The sequence below is a fragment of the Orycteropus afer genome, unplaced genomic scaffold (genome assembly GCF_000298275.1).
Source record: "Orycteropus afer afer isolate SDZICR_OR568_19922 unplaced genomic scaffold, OryAfe1.0 scaffold00017, whole genome shotgun sequence".
NCBI lineage: Eukaryota > Metazoa > Chordata > Mammalia > Tubulidentata > Orycteropodidae > Orycteropus > Orycteropus afer.
The window spans coordinates 8,165,735-8,193,127 of NW_006921604.1; the positions used below are offsets into that span (position 1 = coordinate 8,165,735).

At 42.0% G+C, this 27,393-nt stretch overlaps 1 protein-coding gene across 1 annotated transcript in view; it reads left to right on the forward strand.

Moving 5' to 3' along the window:
* The window catches only part of VWA3B (von Willebrand factor A domain containing 3B), a 431,643-nt gene that overhangs the window by 240,696 nt on the left and 163,554 nt on the right, over positions 1–27,393 (forward strand). The window contains exon 13 of the mRNA XM_042783482.1: positions 7,150–7,335. Coding sequence (XP_042639416.1) covers positions 7,150–7,335 — 186 coding nt within the window. The remainder of the gene's footprint in view (positions 1–7,149; positions 7,336–27,393) is intronic.

The following is a 27,393-nucleotide window of genomic DNA, read 5'->3' on the forward strand; positions in this document are numbered from 1 at the left end:
GCATTAAATAGATGTCCTTTGATTGGCCTCTGTGGGTGCTAACACACCAGGACCTCTGCTGGGGATGGCCCAGTGCAGCTTTGGATATGGTCATTTGGGGTCATTTGGGGACTTCTTTGAAGTTAGGGCTTGCTCTGGCCAAGAACCAGAAAATGTACATGTACAAGGCATCTGCACCATTCTAAACAAAAACTGATGGGTAGAGCCTAACATGGGGAATGAGGGGGTGAGGATACAAGATGATTAACCTACATAAACACACTTCCTTCAGACAGTTAGTAGAAATGGATCTCTGCCTTTCTTACCTTCTGAGTTGAAGTTTGTGATGTAATAGAGATCTAGCTGCATATCTGTTTAGACTCAGAGAACAAGGAAATGGGACAAGTTCCTCAAGTGTGCTACTTGACTTCATCTAGGAATTGAAGAGAGCTGGCAACCTCTGTGGGGAATGTACTAGGGAGTCTGAGAGATTTCTTCAATGACCTCAGAGTCCAACTGAAGATATACAGGGTATGGACCACCACATTTCACAGCCTGGAAGAACTTCTGGTGTAGGTTACTGGAGTCAGACTGCTGTGGTGAATAGTTTACTTCAACTTTCTGAGTCTGTTCTTTTAAGCTGTGAGGCCATCAACCAGCAAATAGAATCCTTGGATCAGGTGGAAGAAAAGGAATGACTTTTCCATTGTAGAGATAGACCTCCCTCTGCAGTTGAGGCATCTCAACCCCTTCTTCCCAGATCTCCAACATCACAATGGAGTACTTGAACATCATGCCAGTTTAGCAAAGATTACCTGGGGCCTGGGTGGAGGTGTGTGCATGTGTTGTGGAGGAGGGGGGTGGCTTAGAACAATATGAATTACAATCTCTTACTAGCTGGTCCTCTCTTTAGCTGTATAGAAAGATGTTTTGGATTTGGAGACTTGGGCTAGAAGCTCATCCCCAGCACTACCCAGATGAATGACCTTAGGCAAGTGTCCTGTAACAGGAGTTTCTTCATCTGTTGAACTAATACTCCTTATTCATAGGATTGCTATGAGAAGTATATGATATGATGTTCCATGAATGCATTCCACAAATACTTTTATGTGCTGGGCAATATTAGCAGGTTGGGAATACAATGGTGAATAAGATAGACAAGGAACCTGCCTTTGGTGAAGCTTATATTTTCATGGAGGTATAGATAATGAGTAAAGAAATAAATGATATAATGTCAAGTTACATAGGAAAAAGAAATGTGCAAATGCCACCCACAATGCCTGGTATCCACATGGTTGGTGCTAAGTAAATGTTAATTTCCTTCCCTCCCCAAATATCTGAGCTATAAATCAATATAGGACTAGTTTCTGGCTAGTACAGTATCTATCAGGAGCTCTGGTGGTGTAGTGCATAAGGCACTTGACTGCTAACTAGACGGCTGGCTGTTCAAACCCACCAGCCACTCCTCGGAAGGAAGGTTGGGCAATCTACTCCTGTAGTGATACTGCCTCAGAAACCCAGGGAGCAGTCGCTTGCTGAAGGAGCCAGCAAGTTGGGTCAATCAAAAAGGGACTCCTGGCTCTAGTGATGTGGTGCATAAGGCATTTGACTACTAACCAGAAGGCTGGTGGTTCAAACCCACCAGCTGCTCTGTAGAAGGAAGATGAGGTGATCTACTTCTTTAGAGATTTACTATATTAGAAACCCAAAGGGGGTCGCTATGAGTCAGAATCGACTTGATGGTAGTGAGTTTGGGGTTATTTTTGGCATTTACTGAAGATTCTCAGCTGGACTTGGGTGGTGGTGAGGATGTGACAGGAGAATTCATCTTTCCTGAAAGGTAATGTTTACTGAGAGTTGACCCTTATTACCAAGAGACAATCTTACACTCCAAGGGAACACATAATTCAGCACTACCTCTAGTAGCAAAAATTGGGTTCAAATTCCAATTTTACCACTTAAGAGTTTGGTGACCCTGGGAAACTTAGTGGTCTTTGTTTCTGAGGGCTACCGTAACAGAATACTGCAAAGTGGGTGGTATTAAAGAATAGGAATGAATTTTCTCACAGTTCTGCAGGTTGAAGTTCAAATCAGGATTTCAGCTGTGTGGATTCTTTCTTGGGGCTTTGAGAGAGGAACTGTTCCTCACCTTTTACCTTTTTAGTTTCTTTAGTTTAGTTTAGTTACTTTTTTAGTTTCTGGTGGCTGCTGGCAAGCCTGGTGTTCCTTTGCTGCTTATGGATGCATCTGCTTCTGTCATCATGTGGCATCTTTCTTCTTTCCATATGTCTCCTCTCTCTTCATATCTGTTCTCCCTTTCTACAAGACACTATTCAGAAGGGACTGGATATAATGAAATTAAAGATTTTTTTACCAACTTCTGCAGTCTGAAATTGATGAAACATGCAATCAAGATATATTGATTATTACTGGTGATTGGACTGCAAGAGTTGGAAACAAAGAAAAATCACCAGTAGTTGGAAAATATGGCCTTGGTGATAGACATAACACCAGAGATTGCATGATAGGATTTTGCAAGACCAATGACTTATTCATTGTAAATACCTTTTTTCAACCACATAAACAGTGACTATACACATGGACCTCACCAGATTGACTACATCCGTGGAAAGAGGCAATAGAGAAGCTAAGTATCTTTAGTCAAAAGAAGTCCAGAAGCTGACTGTGGAACAGACCATCAATTGTTCATATGCAAGTTCAACTTGAAGCTGAAGACAATTAAAACAAGTCCACAAGAGCCAAAATATTACCTTGATTATATCCCATCTGAATTTAGCGACAATCTGAAGACTAGATTTGATGCATTGAACACAAATGACCAAAGACCAAACAGACTGTGGGATGACATCAACAACCTGTGTGATGATACATGAAGAAAGCAAAAGGTCATTAGAAAGACAGGAAAGGAAGAAAAGACCAAAATGGATGTCAGAAGAGACTTTGAAACTTGCTCTTGATGGGGGAGTAGCCAAAATGAATGGAAGAAATGATCAAATAAAAGAGCTGAAGAGAACATTTCAAATAGCAGGTTGAGAAGACAAAGTATTATAATGGAATGTGCAAGGACCTGCATTCGAAAACCAAAAGGGAAGAACATGCTCAGCATTTCCCAAGTTGAAAGAACTGAAGGGAAAAATATCAAGCCTTGAGTTACAATATTGAAAGATTCTATGGGCAAAATAATGAATGATGCAGGAAACATCAAAAGAAGATAGAAGGAATACAAAGAGTCACTGTACCAAAAAGAATTGGTCGATGTTCAGCTATTTCAGGAGGTAGCATGATCAAGAACAAATGGTATTGAAGAAAGAAGTTAAGGCTGCACTGAATGAATTGGCTGGCAAAAAACAAAGCTCCAGGAATTGACAGAATACCCATTGAGATGTTTCAACAAATTGATGCAGCACTGGAAGCTTACTTGTTTATGCCAAGAAATTTGAAAGACAGTTACCTGGTCAACCAACTGGAAGAGATCCACATTTGTACCCATTCCAAAGAAAGATGATCCAACAGAATGTGGAACTTATCAAACAATATCGTTAATAACAAACACAAGTAAAATTTTGCTGAAGATAATTTAAAAATGGTTGCAGTAATATATTGACAGAGAACTTCCAGAAATTGAAGCTGGATTCAGAAGAGAATCTGGAACGAGAGATACCATTGCTGATGTTAGATGGATCTTGGCTGAAAGTAAAGATTATCAGAAGATGCTTATTTGTGTTTTATTGACCATGCAAAGGCATTCGACTGTGTGCATCATAACCAATTATGGATAACATTGCAAAGAATGGAAATTCCAGAACACTTAATTGTGTTCATGTGGAACCTATACATAGACCAAGAGGCAGTTATTCAAAAAGAACGAGGGAATACTGCATGGTTTAAAATCAAGAAAGGTATGTGTCAGGGTTGTATACTTTCACCATATTTATTCAATCTGTACACTGAGCAAATAATCTGAGAGGCTGGACTATATGAAGAAGAATGAAGCATCAGAATTGAAGGAAGACACAATAACAATCTGTGTTATACAGATGACAGCCTTGCTTGCTGAAAGTGAAGATGGCTTGAAGCACTTACTAATGAAGATTGTAGACTACAGTCTTCAGTATGGATTATACCTTAACATAAATAAAACAAAAATCCTCACAACTGGACCAATAAACAACATCACAATAAATGGAGAAAAGATTGAAGTTGTCAGGGATTTCATTTTACTTTAATAATCAACACCCACGGAAGCAGCCATCAAGAAATCAGATGTTGTATTGCACTGGTCAAATCTGTGGCAAAAGGCCTCTTTAAAGTGTTAAGGAGCAAAGATGTCACTTTGAAGACTGAGGTGTGCCTGACCCAAGCTATGGTATTTTCAGTCACCTCATATGCATGTGAAAGCTGGACAATGAATAAGGAAGATCAAAGAAGAGGTGATGCCTTTGAATTGTGGTGTTGGAGAAAAGTACTGAAAATACCATGAACTGCCAAAGAATGAACAAATCTGTCCTGGAAGGAGTGAAGCTAGGCTGCTCCTTAGAAGCAAGAAGAGCCAAACTTCATCTCACTTACTTGGTCATGTTGTCAGAAGGGACCAGTCACTGGAGAAGGATATTGTGTTTGGTAAAGTAGAAGGTCAGTAAAAAAGACCTTCAATGAGGTGGATTGACATTTGACACAGTGGCTACAACACTGGGCTCAAGCATAGCAAGTATTGTGTGGATGGCACAAGTCCAGGGAGTGTTTTGTTCTGTTGTACATAAGGTCACTATGAGTCAAAGCCAACCAAGGGAATGTAACAACAACATTCAGAAGGGATTAGGACTAAGACCCACCCTATTCCAATATGATTTAACTGATAACATCTACAAAGAAAAACTCCATTTCCCCAATAAAGGTTACATTCACAGATACAGGGGTTAGAATTTCACCTTACCTTTTGGGGGGTTACAATTCAATCCACCACATTGGTCCTTCTGAGCCTTAATTTCTCCATCTTTAAATGGATCTCATGCCTGCTTTGCCAATTAGGGCTGCATATTGCTGGAAAAAAAAAGAGAACAGACAAATGATGGCTGAAATAAGCATGGAATTTATATTAATATGGCCCAGAAGTCCAGTGGTCAATTCCATCTCATAGTGACCCTATGTTCAACTGAACAAAACACTGCTGGTCCTGTGCCATCCTCATAATCAGCTACCATGTCTAAGCCCATCATTGCAGCCACTGTGTCAATCCATTTCATTGAGTGTCTTTCCCTTTTTCACTGACCTACTTTACCAAACATGATATCCTTCTCCAGGGATTGGTCCCTTCTGACAACATGACCATAGTACAAAAGATGAAGTCTGACCATTCTCAATTCTTAGAAGCATTCCAGCTATACTTCCTCCAATACAGATTTGTTTATTCTTCTAGCAGTCCATGGTATGTTAAATATTCTTCACCAATACCACAATTCAAATGCATCAGTTCTTCTGTGGTCTTCCTTATTTATTGTCCAGCTCTCACATGCATATGAGGCTACTGAAAATATCATGGCTTGGGTTGGGTGCACCTTAGTCTTCAAAGAGACATCTTTGCTCTTCAACACTTTAAAGAGAACTTTTGCAGCAGATTCTGCTGATTCAGCAGATGTCTGATTTCTTGACTGCTGCTTCTATGGGTGTTGACTATGAATACAAATAAAATGAAATCCTTGGCAACTTCAATCTTTTGTCCATTTATCATGATATTGCTTATTGGTCCAATTATGAGAATTTTTGTTTTCTTTATGTTGGGGTGTAATCCATAGTAAAGGCTGTAGTCTTTGATTTTCATCGGTAAATGCTTCAAGTCCTCCTCACTTTCAGAAAGCAAGGTTGTGCCATCTGCATAGTTCAGGTTGTTAATGAGTCTTCCTCTAAAGCTGATTCTGTGTTCTTCTTCATACAGTCCATCTTCTTGTGTTATTTGCTCAGCATGCATCTTGAATAAATGTGATGAAAGGATACCTGAAACATACCTTCTTGATTTTAAAGCATGCAGTATCCCCTTGTCCTGTTCGAATGGCTGCCTGTTGGTCTATGTACAGGTTCCTTATGAGCTCAATTAAGTGTTCTGGAATTCCCATGCAGTGGTAGGTTGTTGTTGTTAGGTGCCATCGAGTTGGGTCTGACTCATGGCTACCCTATGCACCGCAACAGAACAAAACACTGCCTATATTCCAGGGAGGGAGAAGAGGAAGGACATTAGACTTTTTCTTGTAAGTCTTTGTCTTTTTTTGTTGGAGAAAGAGAAGCTCTCCTCTGGGACATCTGCCTGTATCTCATTGGCCACAACTGGGTCATATGGCCACCTCTAGCTACAAAAAAAGTCTCAAAAGGGATGGTTAGTTTGTGTGTGTGTGTTATTATTATTATTTTGTGTTTTGTTTTTTACTAGGCATATTGCTGCCATGAGAAGAAACAAAGCTCTGATAGGAAAATAAAATAAAGAGAAGAATAGGTATTAATAGGCAACTAAAACCAAACCAAAAACCAAACGCATTGCCATCAAGTCGTATCCAACTCATAGTGACCCCTCTTTGGGTTTCCGAGGCAGTCTCACTATGGAAGTAGTTTGCCCCATCTTCCTTCCAAGGAGTGGCTGGTGGGTTTGAACCTCCAGCCATCTGGTTAGCAATCAAATGCCTTAGGCACTAACTGGAAATGGCTCTTTTGACGGAGATGCTTTAGAAACCATCTCTAGATTCCAGAGACTCCATTCTGTGGAAGCCCAATGACTAGAATGTTCTGTGTATGGCTTCTGACCCAATACTTTAAGTCATTTGAAGTGTAGCTCAATGCTTTTAAAACCTGGACTTTTAGATGCACCCCAAGCTGAATGACTTGTTTAGCCAAATCTTTCTCTCAGCTTCTTTCCCCCACCAAATTACAAGCCCTCAGAAGTCAAGAGTCATGTATTATTGATCTTTGCACTCTCACTGTCTAGCACTGCTTGCTTTGTTTATTGAATTGAATTCACCCCTTTACAAGAAGCCACTCATCACTGTGTAAGTAATTACTAGTTGAGAATTTCACTAAAGCAAATACTAAGGGTTTTCACATCTTATTTTTTCTTTCCTTTCCTTTCTCTTCTTCTTCCCCTCACCTCAAAATTTATCATTTCAGCCACCTGAAGTGATTATAGACCAAGTCAAAGCTTCTGAAAAGATTCCTGTTTATACCATCTCCTTCAATTACAATGATGAGATTGCAAATGGATTTTTAAAAGAGCTTGCTTGTTTGACAGGAGGAGAGTTCCATTTTTATAATTTTGGTTGCAAGGATGTGGAAGATACTCCAGAGACTGTCCAGGTAAGAGCTTGATGGGCTGAAAAGGGAGTTGACTTATTTGAACATTATAGCCTGCAAGCCCACAGACAATAATCTTAATTGCAGAAATAGCAACCACAAAGACAACCAATTAGAGAAAATGAATCTCCTAACAATGAGTGTACTTGTGTTTCTCAAACTGTAGTCCAAGGTCCACCTGAACTGGGTGTTTATAAAAGTGCTGATTCCTGGGTCCCACTTCAAAGCTACTAAATCAAACTCCAGGCATACTGGCCCGGGAATCTTAGTTAATCTTTTTCTTTTTTTCTAAATTCTCATTATAGAAAGTTTCAAACATAGACAAAAGTATGAAAAAAAGTAGAAGGGTATATGCATCCTCATCACTCAAATTTCAAGAATTATCAACATTTTACCAAACTTCATAAATCTGTATCTTTAACAAGTATCCTAGGTGTCTGCGAGTGAACTTTGTTAACTACTGCTGCATACAGACATTTGTGGGGAACTTCTAGATATTTCATTTGATGTGCTGTTGTCTCCTGACTTCTCAAATTATATGAACATGTGACTGTCTAAACAAGTAATTCATAGTATTAGGCTAATGGGAGAAAGCTAGATAAAATTTCATCCTCCATCTCCTCCAGTCTTGGCTTGAGGATATGCATCTCAAGAATGCCCTTCTAGAGAGTGTTTTTTGTCTTAATGTTATCCTAAGGAATGGCTTTAAGTCCAGGCAAAGTGGAGAAGCCAGAGTACTGATCAGTTCTTGCATGTGAGGAAATGACCTGAGGCTGGAGAAAGAATTACCCAAGAGGATTGGAGAGGATAGTGCTCTGAGCTCACACAGAGCTTGGAACTGTGAAATGTAAAAGGCATACGGTTGGAAAGGAAGAAATAAACTGTTCCTATTTATGGATAACATGTTATCTCCACAGAAAATTCCAAAGAATCTACCAAAAAAAAAAAAAAAAAAGTCCTAGAACTATTAAGTGAGTTCAGCAAGGTTACAATATCAACACATAAAAATCAATCACATTTTGATAAGCTAACAATAAGCATGTGGGAAGCAAAATTAAAAACCCAAACCACTTATAATCACTCCAATGAAAATGAAATACCAGACACACTTAACAAAATATGTACAAGATATTTATGCTTCAAATGATAAAATTTTGAATTAAGAAATCAAAGAAGACCTAAACAGATGGAGAGACATACCATGTTCATGGATTGGATGATTCAACATTGTAAAGGTGTCAGTTTTCCCCAAATAGATCTATAAATTTAATGCAAGTCCTATCAAAATCCCAGAAAGGTAATTTATATATGTAGATAAGTTTATTCTAAAAGGCATATTTTAGAACAGGCTTTAAAATAACTTCAATAATCTTGGGGAAAAAAAGTGAATTAAATGGAAGGAATCAATCTACTCAATTTCAAAGCTTATTTTATAGCTACAGTAACTGTAGTATTGCCAGAGAGTAAGGAAACACTGGACAACATTAGGGGAAAAAAACTTGATGTAAACTTTGCATCTTATGCAAAAATTGGTTCAAAATGGATCATGGACTTAAACAAAAACATAAAAATAAAACCTCAAGAAAACACATAGGAGAAAAAATCTTCAAGATCTATGCCTTGGCAAAGAATTTTTATACTTGACACCAAAAGGAAAGATAGATAAATTAAACCTTGTTAAATTAAAAACTTTCTCTGTGATATATCCTATTAGAGGATGAAAAGACAAGCTACAAAGTGGGAGAAAGTATTTGCAAAGCACATATTTAACAAAGGACTAGTATCCAGAGTATATAAAGAACTCTCAATACTCAAGAGTAAAAACAGAAAGAAAAAACATCCAATCAGAAAATAAGTGAAAAACAAATAATCACATGAAAAGATTACTAACATTATTAGCCATTGTTGTTGTTGTTGTTAAGTGCCGTCGAGTCGTTTCTGACTCATAGCAACCCCATGCACAGCAGAACGAAACAGTGCCTGATCCCGCACCAGCCCCACAATCCCTGCTATACTTGAGCTCATCATTGCAGCCACCGTATCAATCCATCTCGTTGAAGGCCTCCCCCTCTTTCGTCGACCCTCCACCCTACCAAGCATGACATCCTTCTCCAGGGAATGGTCCCTCCTTACAACGTGACCAAAATAGGTGAGACGAAGTCTGGCCATTCTTGCTTCCAAGGAGCATTCTGGCTGCACTTCCTCCAGGACAGATCTGTTAGTTCTTTTAGCAGTCCATGGTACTTTCAGCATTCTTCGCCAGCACAACTCAAAAGCATCAACTCTTCTTCGGTCTTCCTTATTCATTGTCCAGCTCTCACATGCATACGAGGCGATTGGAAATATCATGGCTTGTGTCAGGCGCACCTTAGTCCTCAATGAGATATCCTTGCTCCTCAGCACTTGAAACAGTTCCTTCGCAGTTGACTTTCCCAATGCTACACGTCTTATTAGCCATTAGGGAAATGCAAATTAAAACTATCATGAAATATCACGTACCAAAATGGCTAAAATAAAATAGAGTGATAACACTAAATACTAGCAAAAATATGGAGAAACTGATTAATTATACATTTTTGGTGGGAATGTAAAATGGTACAACCCCTCTAGTAAACAGTGTGTTGGTGTCTCATAAAATTAAACATTTAATCACTATATGACCCAGTACTTGCTCTGCTGGAATTTATCTCAGAGCCTAAAAACTTAGGTTCACACAAATGTTCAAAACTGCTTTATTTGTAATAGCCAAAAACTAGAAAGAATTCAGATGTCTTTCAACAGGTGAATGGTTAAACCCACTATAGTACATCCACATCATGGAATACTACTGAGCAAAAAAGGAACAAACGATTGATATGTACAGCAACTTGGATGACTCTCTAGAAAATTATGTTGAGTGAAAAAGGCCAATCACAAAAGATTACATACTGTGTAGTACCATTATACAGCATTTTTTAAATGACAAAATTTTAATAGAGAACTGATTAGTAATTGCCAAGGGCTATGGAGGGAAGGCCCTCAACAGGATGGATTGACACAGTGGCTGCAACGATGAGCTTTAGGAATAGCAAGGATTGCGAGGCTGGTGTAGGACTAGGCAGTGTTTTGTTCTATTGTACATGGGGTTGTTATGAGTCAGAGATGACTCGACGGCACCTAACAATAATAACAACACTGAACTAGAAAGGAAACCAAGCAGTACTCAGGAAGAGAGAAGCAGGCAGGTTTATTCACACTAGCGGACCAGCTGGTGCTAATGCACTAAAACAGCTGGCCCCAAGGATAGGGTCTTCAGGGTTTTTACAGGGTCTATAGGTTTGTGTGCAAAACTAGGTGGGGTTGTGGTGGCAGTCTAGGCAGGAAGGGGTTTTGAGCGGGGGGCAGCTTGAGCTGGGTGCTTGGTGCTGGGTGCTAGGTGCAAACGAGGAACTCCCAAGTGGGGAAGGGGAAACTGATGGAGGAGGAGGGTAGCTGAAGTGAGCATTAAGGGGAGCTTGGGGGAGCTTTACTTCTTCATTCTCCCCTTTGATACCCTCCATCCTCATGCTGGGCATGAGGTTATGAAGAGGTATCACTCATGAGTCTCAGTCTGTTGAAGTTCTTGGTATCCCTGGAGGGCTAGGATTCTGGCGGTGGTTTTTTCGACTAGGATGTTTTCTGGTCCTCGTTGGAGTGCCTGGAAGATGACTGGACCTATCATTATTAGGATGAGGATCCCCAGCAACAGTCCAAGTACAGGCAGTATCCAAGGGAGCCAGGATGACATGAGATTCCATGCCGCTGCTTGTTCCCTTCGTCTCTGCTCAACATGGTTTTGGATTTCTGCCACCTTAGTAGTTATGATGTTAGACTGGTTTATGAAATAACAACATTCCTCTCCCAATACCTGACATACACCCCCCTTTTCAGCCAAAAGGAGATCTAACCCTCTCCGATTTTGTAAAACAATGGCTGCTAATGAGTTGATTTGATCCTGTAAGGTGATGATGGTGTCAGCAACTGTTTCCATATCCTCATTTAGTGCCTTGGATAGTCTCTGATAATTTACCACAGAGGAGGTCAGGCCATCAGTTCTGGCTGCTAATCCTGCAAGAGAAAGAACCCCGTTTCGTGTGGGTTGTGTGTGGTAGGGACATGCCTTGTTCCTCCAGAATTAGAGATGGCAATTTCTCTTCAGACATTATGTGATAATCTGGGAAGGTGTATGTTGCAGTGCAGGTTAAGTTCTAAGGTCTGGGTACTATTACAAGAGAGAGAGGTATTTAAGTGGGTGGATTTGTATGTCCAGCATTGTGATACTGTTTTGTTGAGGAGAGAGACTTCAGGTAGGGTTATTGATAAGGAGGAGTTTGTGGGAGGAGAGAGATCAGTTGTGTTTATAGGGACAGAGATGGCTACATATGGAGTAGAGACAAAGGAAGTGCAGACCCAGCAGGGTTCAGAAGAGTTCTGGAAGGAGTTTCCTAGGATCTCTAATGAGTAGGATAATGGCTTGTTCAGGAGTTTTTTTATTCTGGGAGAAATCGGTTGGTAATGTGTTTTTGGTGCCTGAGCCTTTTTACTGGCCTCGGCAACTTTCTCCCTAACTAGAGCTATATTTTTATCATGACAATCCCCTGTTATTTCTACTCCTCTTATAATGACTTTGGTTGCAATATAGTTCTTGCCAAGATAGGCTTCCCTTTGGTCTCTTGTCATTCCTTCTATTTTAATGTTCTCAAGGTGTTCCTGGCCTATTTTTCTGAGCTTTTTCAAAGCTTCTGCATCTGGTGGTTTGAATCCCCATTCTATGAGTGTAGGTAAGAAAATAGTAAGAGAAAGGACGGTTAATGCATGAATAAAATTCCAGGTGTGCATAATGCAAGGGGGAAGTAGGGAAAGTATCTACTCAGTGGGGTTAAATTTCTTAACTCTATTAACTCCTGCCTATAATGTATAACAGCTTAACCCCATGAAGGAAAAAACATATAAAAACATAACAAAGTCCAAGAAGAATCCTCTGTCCAGTGGTCCCGTCAGGCGGAGCAACAGTTGCATGTCTACAGGCAAAGATACTAATTATAGGCAAATAAAGAGGAAAAAGGACCAAAGGGCAGGGCCACTGCAATGATGACATAACACAAAACAGTGTCTTAGGATGCTCTCCGGCACAGAAGAAGTTTCCCCGGTTGTCCAGTTAGGGGATGACAGGTCCACTTATCACCAGGCTCTGGATCCGATAGGGCTGCAGGTTTAACACGACTGTGATGAATCCAAGCTTGAATTCCTACAACTTTAATGGCAGTTGGGGTGGTTAAAATTACAGTATAAGGACCGTTCCATCGAGATTGCAGAGGTTCTGCTTTCCACTTTTTTACCCAGACCTGATCCACTATTTTTATATGATGTACTGAGTCAGTGAAGGTGACAGGAATTCTTTCATGGATATATCTCATTAGTTTACCCATTGTCTGTCCTAAAGCTTGTACCTGCTTAGCCTGCTCTATTTCACCCCATTAATATAAAGACTATATTTTTGGTATGATGGGTGGGGGCCGCCCAAACAATATCTCAAAGTGGACAATTTGTATGGCCCGGGGATACATCGTATCCGGAGCAGGTCTAAGGGTATTAACTGGACCCAAGGGAGTTGTGTCTCTTGATGGAGTTTAGCTAAATAACTTTTCAGGGTCCTGTTGACTCTTTCAACCTTGCCTGAGCTCTAGGGTCTCCATGCAGTATGTAGTCCCCATTTGATCTTCAGTGTCTGAGAAAGTTCCTGTATTATCTCGGCTACAAAAGCTGGCCGGCCCATTGTCACTGTTTATAGACTGAGGCAGCCCAAGCCTGGGAATAATCTCTTGTAGTAAGGCTTTCATGACTTCTTGGGTTCACTCTGTCCTTGTGTAAAATGCTTCAACCCAGCCTGAGTAGGTACAGACTAGAACTAGTAGGTATTTATATCCTTTCCAAAGGGGCAGCTCGGTAAAATCTACCTGTAAATCTTCAAAGGGAGTTTTCCCATAGTACTGCATTCTTGGTGGGGGTAGCGGCCCTTGCTTTGGATTATGTTTTTGGCATGTTACACACCTCCCGGAGGCTTGAAAACATAAACTGGTGAGGTGACCCAGGTATAAATGTTTTTCCAAGGCCTCCTGCATCTTAGTTTTCCCCAATGAGTTAGTTCATGCTGCAGCTTTACTAGAGGGAATCCGAGGTGCTCTGGCACAAAGACTCGTCCATCAGGGAGGACCCACCATCCCTCAGAGTTCTTGGTTGCCTTTTCTTGGACAGCCCACTGATTTTCTTTTTCTGTATATACAGGATTAGGTGAGAGAATTGGGGCTAACAGTATTTGGCTTGGAACTAAGGGTTCCTGGTCTGAAGCAGCTGCGGTCTGGGCAGCTTGGTCTGCCAATTGATTACCCTGTGACTCTGGAGAGGTATATTTCTGGTGTCCTTTACAGTGCATGACTGACACATGCTGAGGTTTCCAGACTGCCTCTAACAGGTAGAGGATTTCTTCTTTGTTCTTGATTGCCTTTCCTTCAGCATTCAGGAGTCCCCTTTCCTTGTAGAAAGCTCCATGGATGTGAAGGGTGGCAAGGCATAATGGGAATCTGTATGGACATTCATGGATTTTCCTTCTGCAAGTTCAAGGGCTCTAATGAGAGCCCACAGTTCTGCCCATTTTGCTGACCATCCAGTGGGAAGCCAGTTGCTTTCTACAACCTGGGTCTGTGTTGTTACTGCATATCCGGCTCGATGTTCTTTCCCTAGGATGTAGCTACTTCCATCAGTGTAGAGAGTCAAGTCTGGATTTTTGAGTGGCACATCAGTGAGGTCAGGCTAGCTAGCATATACAGTCTCTATTATTTCCTCACAGTCATGCTCAGGGGGGGCCCTCTTCTGACGGGAGAAAAGTGGCTGGGTTTATTGTCCTCACAGCTTCCACAGTCGGGGCTGGGTTACTGAGCAACAATATTTGATATTGTGTGACCTGAGCATTGCTTAGCCAATGATGGCCCTTTGAATTCAATAGGGTATGGACATTATGAGGCACCTTAACATGGATAGGTTGGCCAAAGGTTAGCTTGTTGGCCTCCTTCACCAGCAGGACAGTAGCCACAAGAGCCCTCAGACAGGGAGGCCAACCAGAAGCCACTGGGTCTAATTGCTTGGAGAGATAGGCTACCGGCCTCTGCCATGGACCCACAGTCTGAGTTAAAACTCCCAAAGCAACTTCATCCATTTCATGCATAAAGAGATTGAAGTCTTTATAAGTGTTGGGAAGTCCAAGGGCTGGAGCTGCCGTTAGGGCCTCTTATGGCTTCAAAGGCTTGTGTCTGGCTCTCCCCCCACTGAAAAGGGTTGCTCTCAGGTCCTTTGAGTAATTGGTACAGTGGTTTTGCTAAGTCAGCAAACCCAGGGATCCAGATGCAACAATACCCTGCAGCTCCCAAGAACTCACGGAGTTGTCTTCGAGTTTTGGGGATAGGTAGGGTGATTATTACTTTCTTTCTTTCAGTCCCAAGTGATCAGTGCCCTCTGGCATGGGCCAGTCCAGGGGGTTGGTTTCAGCCCATAGTCCTAGGAAATCTCGTTGTAGATGGTAGGGGTCCTTCTTCAAGGTGCTTTGGGTTTTCTTTTTCATGGAGTCTCCACTCCTCTTCTCTGTTAACTGTGAGAGTTAAGATTGTTGTCTGGAGGGGGATGGGTTTAGGGTCAGTGTTGTCCTCTTCCCTGTTCGGAAACTGATTTCAGCCCCCAGCTTGGTGAGCAAGTCTCTCCCTAATAGGGGCATGGGCACTCTGGTATGTAGAGGAATTCATGCTGCACCCGGTGACACCCCAGTATACATGTCCTTGGTTGCAAAAAGAGATTGTTTTTCTGTGCTCCCGTGGCACCTGTTACAGTCACTGTTTTATTGGTGAAGGGTCCGGTTGGGGTGGTGACCACTGAATGTTCAGCTCCCGTATCAACGAGGAACCTCATAGAATGGCCCCCGACATTCATTGTGACCATGGGCTCCTGGGGGCCCAATGTGAAAGAGCCTGGTCTGTCCTAATCCGAGTCTTCTCCAGTCAGAGCCAGAAGGTGGGTCTGTGGCTCCAGTCGATATATTGGAGGTCTTCTTTGTTTTGTCTCCTGAAACTTTCAGGGTTTGTTGCGGCAAGTGCATGCCCAGTGTCCTTTCTCTTTGCAGCAGGCACATTGGTTGGACCTCAAAGGAAGTCTAAGTGGCCCTGGATCCTCCAAAGGTCTGGTCTCAAGCAAGGATGGCTGTCCCACCATAGCTGCAGTGATGAAAGCAGCTTTTCATTGCATCTTCTTGTCTGCCTCTTTTGGGCCTCCTTGTCTTGGTTGGTGAACACCTGGTTGTCCATTTCTATCAGCTGGGTGATATTCATTCCTGCAAATCCATCCAATTTCTGCATTTTCTTTCGAATATCCTCTGTGGACTGAGCAACAAAAGCGGCATTCACCAAGGTCTGATATTCTGGGGCCCCAGGATTAAGGGGGTCCATATACTATATGCCTCACAAAGTCTCTCATAAAATTCTGAGGGTGGTTCATTTGCCCCTTGAAGTATTGTCTGTACTTTGGTAATGTTGGTCTGTCTCCAGATTTTATGCCCTGTAAGATGGCCTCCCTATATTTCTGAAGGTGTCTTTTGCCTTCCTCTGAATTAAAGTTCCAATTGGGTCAAGTCTCAGTGAGGATCTTCTGAATGTACCCATCAATGTCTAATATTCCTGCTGGTGGATTCTCTTGTAGCCACCTTTGGGCTCCCTCCATGACTCTCCTTCTCTCCTCAGTTGTAAATAGACTGAATAAGAGTTGGTGGATATCATCCCAGGTGGGTTGGTGAGTGCTGAAATGGTTTCAGCCAACTCTATAATGGCTTGGGGTTTTTCTGAATAGGAAGGGGTATGGTGTTTCCAATTCAGTAAATCCACCGTGGTGAAAAGCTGGTAGTAGAAAACCGGCTGCCCTGGAGTAATTTGGCCATCTGCATTCACCATAGGGACTCCTCTCTTCCCCCTCAGGGGTAACTGGAGGGCTTCTTGGATGACTAAATGATGGGGAGCCTCAGGTTGGTCCACAGCTGGTGGGCTAGAGGCTGGTGTAATTGGGGAGACTGAAGGAGGTGACGCTTCCAGGACAGTCCTCTCCGGGCTGGTAGGGGTTGGGATATATGGTGGGGGCTCTTCCTCAGGTGGCCCCTGGTAAGGGTATGGGGTAGTTTTCTTGGCTGGCATTGGCTGGTACTCAGGAGAATTTTACTAGGTCCTCTTTTTCCCCAGCAGACACGGGCCCATGTGGGTAGTGTCTTGGCTATGACAAGCCACTGATCTATATAAGGGAACTGATCGGGGTGACCTGGATTGCCTGTGACTACTTGCCAGACTACCTGCACCTTTGGTGTTTCTAAAGTACCTTCAGCAGGCTATCCCACTCCAAAAGTTGGCCACTCTCTCTCACAGAAAATTCTAAGTTTAGAGGGTGATTCCATAATCATCTCTAAAACCTTTAGAAAAGTTTGCAATCAGACATTCTAACACAGTGGGTTTGCTAGGTGTACCTCCCATAGTGACGGTGTCGCACACAAGACTGAGGACAAGTCCCGAGGACCTCTCTGATGCCTGGTTGTCTGCCCTTCTTACGAAGGTTTCAGTGGGTCTTTGGCTAAGGTGTCTCCGTATAAACCCCGGAGCAGAGGGCTAAGCCACACCATTATGCCGATCCAACCTCACACGGAATGCAACTTCAGGCCCATTCAAATTCCGCAACTTTTCGTCTTGGAACTTCACATATATCATTCACACTAAACATTCACACACACAGACAGACACCAGCTTCAATGAAGCCGAATTTGAACTCCCTATTAGACTAATGGAGGAGGCTATATCCTCTACCCTCCTTCCAGCCAAACCCAAAGAGGTTGGAGGGAAACCTCTTATCTGGCCTTTCATCTGAGGGGACTCTAACCCCAAAGACTACCCAGGAGGTGATCAGGCTTCTCTTCCGCCACTCAGGACAGGCCCACTGAACATCTGAGGGGACTCTAACCCCAGAGACTCCAGCTAGGGGGACTTGAACCCCCTACTCCCTAGCTAAAAGAATTTGGAAGGAAAGAAGGTGGGGTCAGGCCTCCTTACCTCTCCAGAGTTTATCTTCAGATGCCAGTTCTCTCCTCCTCACTCCAGTCCCAGCTTCACCCACTCCCGGTCATCCAGAAGTCCAGATGAGTACAAGGGGACCCCTTGGAAATTGTGGGGTGGCACACCTCCCGTTGCATCCATCTTTTCCTCCTGGGCTCCATGAGGGGGCTCAGCCAGTCGGCTCAAGGGGCTGGCTGGCCTCGGTTTCCCGGTCAGGGAACCAAATGAAATAGAAAGGAAACCAAGCAGCACTCAGGAAGAGAGAAGCAGGCAGGTTTATTCACACTAGCGGACCAGCTGGTGATAATGCACTAAAACAGCTGGCCCCAAGGATAGGGTCTTTGGGGTTTTTACAGGGTGTGTAGGTTTGTGTGCAAAACTAGGTGGGGTTGTGGTGGCAGTCTAGACAGGAAGGGGTTTTGAGCCAGGGGCAGCTTGAGCTGGGTGCTGGGTGCTGGGTGCTGGGTGCTAGGTGCAAAAGAGAAACTCCCGAGTGGGGAAGAGGAAACTGATGGAGGAGGGTAGCTGAAGTGAGCATTAAGGGGAGCTTGGGGGGGGGGCTTTTCTTCTTCATATAGCAACTTGGATGACTCGCTAGAAAATTATGTTGAGTGAAAAAGGCCAATCACAAAAGGTTACTTACTGTGTAGTTCCATTATACAGCATTTTTTAAATGACAAAATTTTAATGGAGAACTGATTAGTGATTTCCAAGGGCTGTGGAGGGAAGGCCCTCAACAGGATGGATTGCAACGATGAGCTTTAGAAATAGCAAGGATTGTGAGGCTGGTGCAGGACTAGGCAGTGTTTGGTTCTATTGTACATGGGGTTGCTATGAGTCAGAGATGACTCGACAGCACCTAACAATAACAACAACACAACAAGGGCTATGGAATAAGTTGGTGGGAGGGAGGTGAAGTGGTTATTAAAGACAAACATAAAGGATCCTTGTGATAAAACTGTTCTTTATCTTGACTGTGGCTATAGATATATGAACCTCTACAGGTGATAAAATTGTTACAACTACTTACCCCCACACACACATACTACAAGTACAACTGGGGAAATTTGAATAAGATCAGTATATTGTATGAATGTCTGTATCCTGATATTATTATTACTTGTGCTATTATAATAGTATTTTTTGTAAGCTGTTACCCTTGGGGAAACAATGAAAAGTGTATGAGATTTCTCTGCATTATTTCTTATAACTGTGTGTGAATCTACAGTTATCTGAAAATTAATTTTAAAAAAGCTGAATTACTTATAAATCAGTAATAATAATGGATTTGACACCTAAGATTAAATGGGTAAATTACTCAAAAGACGTAAATTAGCAAAACTCACTTAAGAAGGAAAAGACATTGTGAATAGCCCTAAATATAGTAAAGAAATTAAATTTGTAGCAAGGCTTCAAACTAGTTATTCCATGTTTGGTCATGGCCAATGAAACGAAACTAGGATGGACCAGGATTTGCAAAATGTGAGTACCCGAAATGATAACTGAAGAGGGAAAATTATGGTCAATGCCTTGCTAGAAACTTAAATCTTCCTCTTAGAAAACAAGGGCATAGTATGCATTGCATAACAACCAAAACTCTTGCCTGGCAGAGTCAGAAGCAATGATGCCCAGAGATGAACCCTTTTATAGGTACAATACTGCATTATCAATGATGGCATGCATAGATCGACAGGTGGATAGATGGGTGGACAGGCTGAATGATCAGGGGGCAATGTGTCTATGATCACATATAGGGTCAGCAGATGATGTTTCTAAATGTGTATTTGTATGTGCTTCAAGAATATCTGGGTGTATAGTAGACCTGACAAGGGGCAAGGTTGTGGTGACTTCTTGGCCACAGCCAGCTACCCTGAGGGAGCGAGTAGTTGGACCTGTGGGCTCAGGACCATGGTTGCAGGGGACAATTGGCTCAATTGGTATAACATACTACATACTACACAAAAACATTGTTCTACATCCTACTTTTGTGAGTAGTGACCGAGGTCTTAAAAGCTTGCAAGCATCCCTCTAGATGCAATGATGGGTCTCTCGTCATCTAGAGCAAAGAAGAATGAAGAAAAACAAAGACACATGAAAACAATTAGTCCAAGAGACTAGTAGACCATGTGACCCTCAGCCTATATGACCATGAGACCAGTAGAACTAGATGGTGCTGGCTACCACTGTAAACCACTCGTAGAGGGATTGGTGGAGGAGATCCTGGATAGAATGGGAGAACGATGTGGAACAAAACTCAAAATCACACACACATACACACACACACAAAACCAGGTTTGTGGGTCTGATAGAGCGTGGTGAGACCCCTGAGACTATGTTGTTGTTGTTGTTATTTGCCATGGAGTCGGCCCCGACTCATAGCGACCCCTCCTTGGGTTTCCGAGGCAGTATCACTACGGAAGTAGGATTGCCCAACCTTCCTTCCGAGGAGTGGCTGGTGGGTTTGAACCGCCAGCCTTCTGGTTAGCAGTCAAGTGCCTTAGGCACTATGCTACCAGAGCTCCTGAGACTATAGCCCCTAGTTATTCTACTGGAACTGAAGTCAGTCCTGTGGCTTCTAGCCAAACAATAATAGACAGCCATATGAGGTGAACATTTACATCAAGTAGATACACTCCTCGGAGTGACCAATCATGGGAGAACAAAAGGGCAATGTTCGCACAGGAAGGTAGTCAAGGGGTGTGAGTGTATGAGAGGAAATGACACAGGGAAGAGAGGTAACTGCAGGGAGGAAGTGGGAAGAGAGCTGTTACACTGTGGGGAAATGCAGTCAATGTCATGAAGCAAAATATGTGTGAACAGAGGAAATGGGAAAATGGTGTCTTACCTGTAGCACACACGTTTGTTCCCTCTAGCATCTTGGTACCTGGAAAACTAAGTGCAGCAGTTTGAAGTAGAGATTCTGACACTCTGAACAGTTCATTAAGTCAGAGTATACCAAACTCAGGGGTGTAGGATTAGAAAGGAGGGAGGGCCAGTGCAATTACCTGGAAAGAATAAAAATAGGCAAACCTGTCCTGCAGAGCGCTGACTGGCTGGAGAGACAGGGCATTGGAGGGCTCCCTGGGGCAGTGGAGAGAACACACCAGAGGACCTGAGGTCACTCCACGAATCTACCTTCAGCACCTGTTTTTATCGAAAAACCGCATTAAGCCACCATAATACCTGCTGGCTCAAATCCTAAACTCCCTTCACAATGAACAAAGACCTGCATCCACATTCCACACAGTGATTCCATCATCACAAAGAAAACTGCAGAGCAATCCAGCACACCTGAAATAATAACTGTTGTTAGACTGGGTTCTCTAGAGAAGCAAAACCAGTAAAGCTTATAGAGAGAGAGAAAAAAAAAAGAGAGAGAGAGAAATTTTTCTTAGGAAAATGGCTCACAAACTTATAGAAGCTGGCAAGTCCCAAGTTCTTGGATCAAACATCAAGCTGGAGGCCTTTCCTGACTTACACGGCTACGGGGTCTGAGGAGCTCAAGGTTGGCAGGCAGTATACTGGCTATGGCTCCAACAAATGAAGAATCCAAGATGTCCAGGCCAAATGGTGGATTGTTTGCTCACGGACAGTTTTAGGCGGCACAACAGAATCCCAATCCACAGAAGAGTGTCTCTTTTCCTAGGATGTCCATAAATACATTGGAAGCAGGCCACACCCCTAGGGAAACTCCCTTTCAACAGATTGTTTGCTCAAAGCATCCCATCACTGGAACAATCCACATCACAATTGCTTAAACCACACAGAATTGTGGTCCAGCCAAGTTGACACACAGCTCCAGCTATCACAGCCCACCCCTTGTCAACTTGGCAGTTGTACACATCTTCTTAACCATATATAATCTCTAAATGAGGACAATTATAAAGTCATATTTGCACCTAACATGATACGCTAATACATGTACAACCAAAATGCATTAACCTTATTTACATTTAACAGTTCATAACAGAAGGAAACAAAAATATTTGATGCACATATACAATGAAGAAATACAACAATCACAGTCCTCATTTCTGCAACTGGTCACATGGTCATAGCTGATATTCAGAACTACCTTCTTCCTTACTAGGTCCAATCAGCATAATGTCATCAATATAATGGACCAGTGTGATGTCTTTTGGGAGGGAAAGATGATCAAGATCTCTACAGACTAACTTACAACATAGTTCTGGAGAGTTGATATACCCTGAGGAAGCACTGTGAAAGTATACAGCTGGCCTTGCCAGCTGAAGGCCAACTGCCTCTGATGGTCCTTTGAAATTGGTATTAAGAAAAAGGCATTGGCCAGATCAATGGCTGCATACCAAGTACCAGGAGATGTACTAATTTGCTCAAGCAATGAAACCACATTAGGAACAGCAGCTGCAATTGGAGTCACTACCTGATTAAGTTTACAATAATCTACTGTCATTCTCCAAGATCCATCTGTTTTTTGCACAGGCCAAATAGGTGAATTAAATGGGGATGTGGTGGGAATCACCACCCCTGCATCCTTCAAGTCCTTGATGGTGGCAGTAATCTCTGCAACCCCTCCAGGGATGTGGTATTGCTTTTGGTTTACTATTTTTGAAGGCAGAGGCAGTTCTAATGGCTTCCACTTGGCTTTTCCTACCATAATAGCCCTTACTCCACATGTCAGGGACCCAATGTGAGAATTTTGCCAATTGTTCAGTATAGCTATTCCAATTATGCATTCTGGGACTGAGGAAATCACTATAGGATGGGTTCGGGGACCCACTGGACCCACTGTGAGACACACCTTAGCTAAGACTCCATCAATAACTTGACCTCCATATGCCCCAGTCTGACTGGTGGGCCACAATGATGCTTTGGGTCTCCTGGAATTAGTGTCAGTTCAGAGCCAGTGTCCAGTAATCCCCAAAAATTCAGATTATTTCCTTTACCCCAAAGAACAGTCACTCTCGTAAAAGACCTCAGATCCTTTTGGGGAAGGCTGGGAGAAAGATTGATATTATAAATTTTTGGCCATGTAGTGGGGTCCTTCCTCAAAGGGACCCGGCCTCCCCTTCATTCAAGGGGTTGTGGGTCTGTAAACTGACTCAAGTCTGGGAATTGATTGAGAGGCTATGACTCTGTATGACTCTGTATTCTGGTGATTCAATCTAGGCTGCTGGTCATGTGACCTAGAATTCTACTGTATATACAGATCAAGTAAATATTTAGTAGGCTTGCTATGTATTTCACTACGAGGAACACCATGCGCAAGTAGCCAACGCCATAATTCCACATGAGTCAGAATATTCTGATTACGATTCCAACTCTGCTGTCCATTATGGTAACCATGCCCACCTTGCCTTTGTCAATTAACTGCTGCCACTTGGCCCCTACTACCATGGGGTCCAATCAGCCCCATCATAGTTAAGTGTCTTAGTTCAATTAGGGCAGTTCCCACTGTCAAATCTGGCTTACATAAAATAGCAATCACAGCAGTCTTCAAGGATGCTGGAGCTACCTTCGCAAATTTATTCCTCTCTGTACTGGTGAAAGGCATGTCTTCTGAACTCTCCATTCTGCCTCTGGGGTCTAATCTGATAAATCCATTCTAACAGGCCAATTTCCCTAAGCCTCTGGATACCTTCTTCTACATAATATCAAGGCAGGTCTGGTACTTCAACTTGACTTAAGGTAGGCCACTGCATAATCCATGCTTCACTAAGCCAACCAAATAAACTATTAGATCCTTTCCTAACCTCTTGAGCAGAAACATTAAATGAAGAATCTGTGCTTCATACTGCCTCAGAAACCCAAGGAAGGGTCGCTATGAATTGGATCCGACTTGATGGCAGTGAGTTTGGTTTTGGTTTAAAGGTTGTTAGGAGTTGGAATTGACTTGACACTTGGCTGCTAAGCTGAAGTGTGGTGGTTCAAACCCACCAGCATCTCTGGTGGTCTGCTCTGTAAAGGGTACAGGCTAGGAAACCCTATAAGGAAATTCTACTCTGTCCTATAGGACTGCTATGAGTCAGAATAAGCTCAATAGTATGCAACAACAAAGCATATCCCTAAATCTGTTCCTTTGATCACACTACTATGATGCCTTTTCAGATGTATTAGTGAAAGACAAGTACAGTTTATCCTTGGTTGTTTTCAATCTGAAAGCAAGGCTTCAAACTTTTTCCTTCAGCAAGTTCTTAGTACCTCATACACACACATACACTGATTTAGTGGGCCTAAATCAATAAACTCAGATTGATCCAATATTACATTCCTTGCACTATTATCCTACACCCTCAGTAGCCATTCCCATACATATTCTCTAGGTTTCTGTCTGTACATGTTAGCAAAATCAAGTAGGTCTTTCTGAGTGTAGTGTACCACCTCCTCAGTCACACTTTGTATTTCAACTTTTGGGGCTCTCTTGGACTTAACTTTAGTTATAGATCTAGCAGCAACAATGGGTAGTTGGGGCAGTTCCTGAGAACATTCAGCAATGTCTTCCATGGCCTCTGCCTCAGGCAATGACCCAGCAGAAATAGTTGGGTTAATCCCATCAAATTGAGGTGGAGGAGATAATGGTTTTACAGTAATCCCTTCAGATGTGAGGGATTCAACAGAATTTACAGGCTCCATATCCTGATCTTCCTGACTATCTACTCATATGTCCCCATTCCAGGTTTCAGGGTCACATGTTTTCCCAATCAATGCCCTCACTTTCACTTCACACACCATTCTGTGTTGGTAATTTAATTGGCATTGTAATTCAGCCACCCTTACAATAAGACTCTGGTTTGGTTTTCGGCAATATCAGCTCTGTTACTAGAAGAAATAAGGCTTTCTTTCAGAGCACAACTGGAAACATGGAGGTATTGTATGTGGCACTTAAGCTGTGACTCAGCAGCCCTGAGCTCATCTCACTCTTTCACCACTTTGTCTAGAGTAAGTAGGACCAACCAACCAGCTTCCTTATACTCCTCATGCTGACAAAATTGCAGAAAAGTATCAAATATGCAGTCACCCACAAAAGTACTAGATCTATTGGTGGTGCTATTTTGCATATTAATGTTGCCACATCACACCATAGATTAGCAGGGCCCTCTTTACTAATGGAGGCAGGGTCACCAGTGCTTTTATGATTAATCAGATTGGAGAACCAATTTAGGAAGCCCATCCTTATGATTTTGTCTCTCTAAAACCACTCCCAGTACCAAATGTGTTAGACTGGGTTCTCTAGAGAAGCAAAACCAGTAAAGCTTAGAAAGAGAGAGAGAAATATATCTTAGGAAAATGTCTTATACACTTATAGAAGCTGGTAAGTCCCAAATTTTTGGATCAAACATCAGGCTGGAGGCTTGTCCTGACTCTCACAGCTGTATGAGGAGGGGCTGAGGAGCTCAAGGTGGGCCGGCAGTATACTAGCTGTTGACTCCAACGAATGAAGAATCCAAGATCTCCAGGCCAAATGGTGGATTATTTTCTCACAGACTGTTATAGGCAGCACAACAGAATTCCAGTCCACAGAAGAGTGTCTCTTTTCCCAGGATGTCCATAAATATACTGGAAGCAAGCCACACCCCTAGGGAACTCCCTTTTAGCAGATTGGCTGCTCAAAACATATACATCTGATCCTATCATTGGATCAACCCATATCAAAATTACTTAAACCACACAGAATTGTGGTCCAGCCAAGTTGACACACAGCTCCAACTATCACAATAACCAAAAAAATAAAACACACCAGCTCCACTTTTCCAAAAACATTCAATCATAAAACTAAGACCAAACAAATCAATACATAACTAACAGTTAAAGACAACTTCAGAATACCTAGGAAACAACAGGCAACCTCAAATCAAATAAACAAAAAACAGGGTAAGGCAATAGAAATAAAATCCCAAATGTCTCATTAAATGTGGAGGAAGAAGAGGCAATAGAATTATCTGAGAAGGAATTTAGAAGATATGTTTATACAACTCTACAAGAGCTTAAGGAAACCCCAAACAGAATCAAGGAGAACACAGACAGTACCCTGGAAGAACTCAGGAAAACCATTCAAAAACAAAATAACAAGGTTAATACACAATCAGAACTCATACAAAAGCAGCAGTTAGAAATCCAGAAGATGAATACCAAAATTACAGAATTACAAAATATAGTGGAAGCACAAAAATGTGGGATAGAACTGAATGAAGAACACATTTCCCAACTAGAAGACAAATCCCTGAACACCAGCCTGTATGAAGAAAAATCAGAACAAAGATTTAAGAGAAATGAAGAGAACCTAAGAGTATTATGGGACAACATGAAAAGAAACAACATACACCTCATTGGAATTCCAGCAAAAGAAGAGGTAAGAAAAACTGAGAAAATTGTGGAAGAGCAACTAACAGAAAACTTCCCCCATATCATGAAGGAAGAAAAGATATTTGTCCAAGAAGCTCATAGAACCCCATACAGGATAGATCCCAAGAGAAAAACACTGAGGCATATTATAATCAAACTCCTGAAACCAAAAACAAAGAATTTTGCAAACTGCCCAAGACAAAACAAATACTACTTATAATAACCAAGCAGTTAGGCTGAGCTCCAATTGCTCAGCAGAAACCATGCAGGCAAGAAGACAATGGGACAGCATATATAAAACACTGAAGGAAAAGAACTTCCAACAAAGAATCTTATATCCAGCCAAATTGTCCATCAAATATGAGGGCAAAATCAAGGCATTTTCAGACAAACAGAAATTAAGGGATTTAGTGAAAACCAGACCAACCCTACAAGAAATGCTTAAGAGAGTCCTTCCAGTAGAGAACAACAAAATCAGGATACATGACATTAACACTAAAACCAAATCAGAAATAGAAACTCAAAGTAAGACCATAAAACATTGTACACTAAAAATCAAGGAATCCAATCTGCACATGACAATAGCAACTAACCAAATAGAGGGAATAAAAATTCTAGGTACAAACTTCCAAATGGAGAGAAAAACAGGACAATGTCCTCAGAACAGACTGTTCTAAAAATGTAGAAAAATTAACAGAGAAAATTAACAATCCCCCTAAGCAAATCCAGAACGAAGGAAAACATATGGGTTTAATAAGCACAAAACCAGCAATAAAGAAGAAAAGAGAGGAAGCACTTGACAACAAATTGAACTCAGCACAGAAAAGCATATGGACAAAGGAATACCAACAACACAACAGAAAAACACAAGAGAATGACAGCAATCAATTCATACCTATCATTAATTGCCCTCAATGTGAATGGACTAAATGCACCAATCAAGAGAAAGAGAGTGGCAGACTGGATAAGAAAAGAAGACCCATCAATATGCTGCCTACAAGAGACCCACCTTAGACTCAAAGATAAAAACAAATTAAGAGTTAAACGGTGGAAAAAAATATACCAAGCCAACGGTAACCAAAAAAGAGCAGGAATGGCGATACTAATTTCTGATAAAATAGACTTAAAGTTGAAAAGCAACATAAGAGACAAAGAAGTACACTATATGATGCTGAAAATGTCAATTGACCAAGAAGACATTACAATAATAAATATGTATGCACCCAAAGAAAGTACTCCAAAACACATGAAGCAAATATTAATTGGATTAAAAGGGACAATAGAAAACTTTACAATGGTAGTAGGAAACATTAACACCACTTTCAAGAAGAGACAGATCACACAGAAGACAGACACAGAGTAATCCTTCACAGACAACCAGACACCATGGGAGAGAGATCCAATAGATCTACTACCTCAAGACCATAGTACTGGGTGACACCAGACTCAACTGACACAATAAAATACATAAAAGCATTGTTCCACATCCTACATTGGTGAGTAGTGACTGGGGTCTTAAAAGCTTTCAAGCAGCCATCTAAGATGCAGCTAACAGTCTCCTAGTGTCAAAAGTGAAGAAGAATGCAAAAAAAAA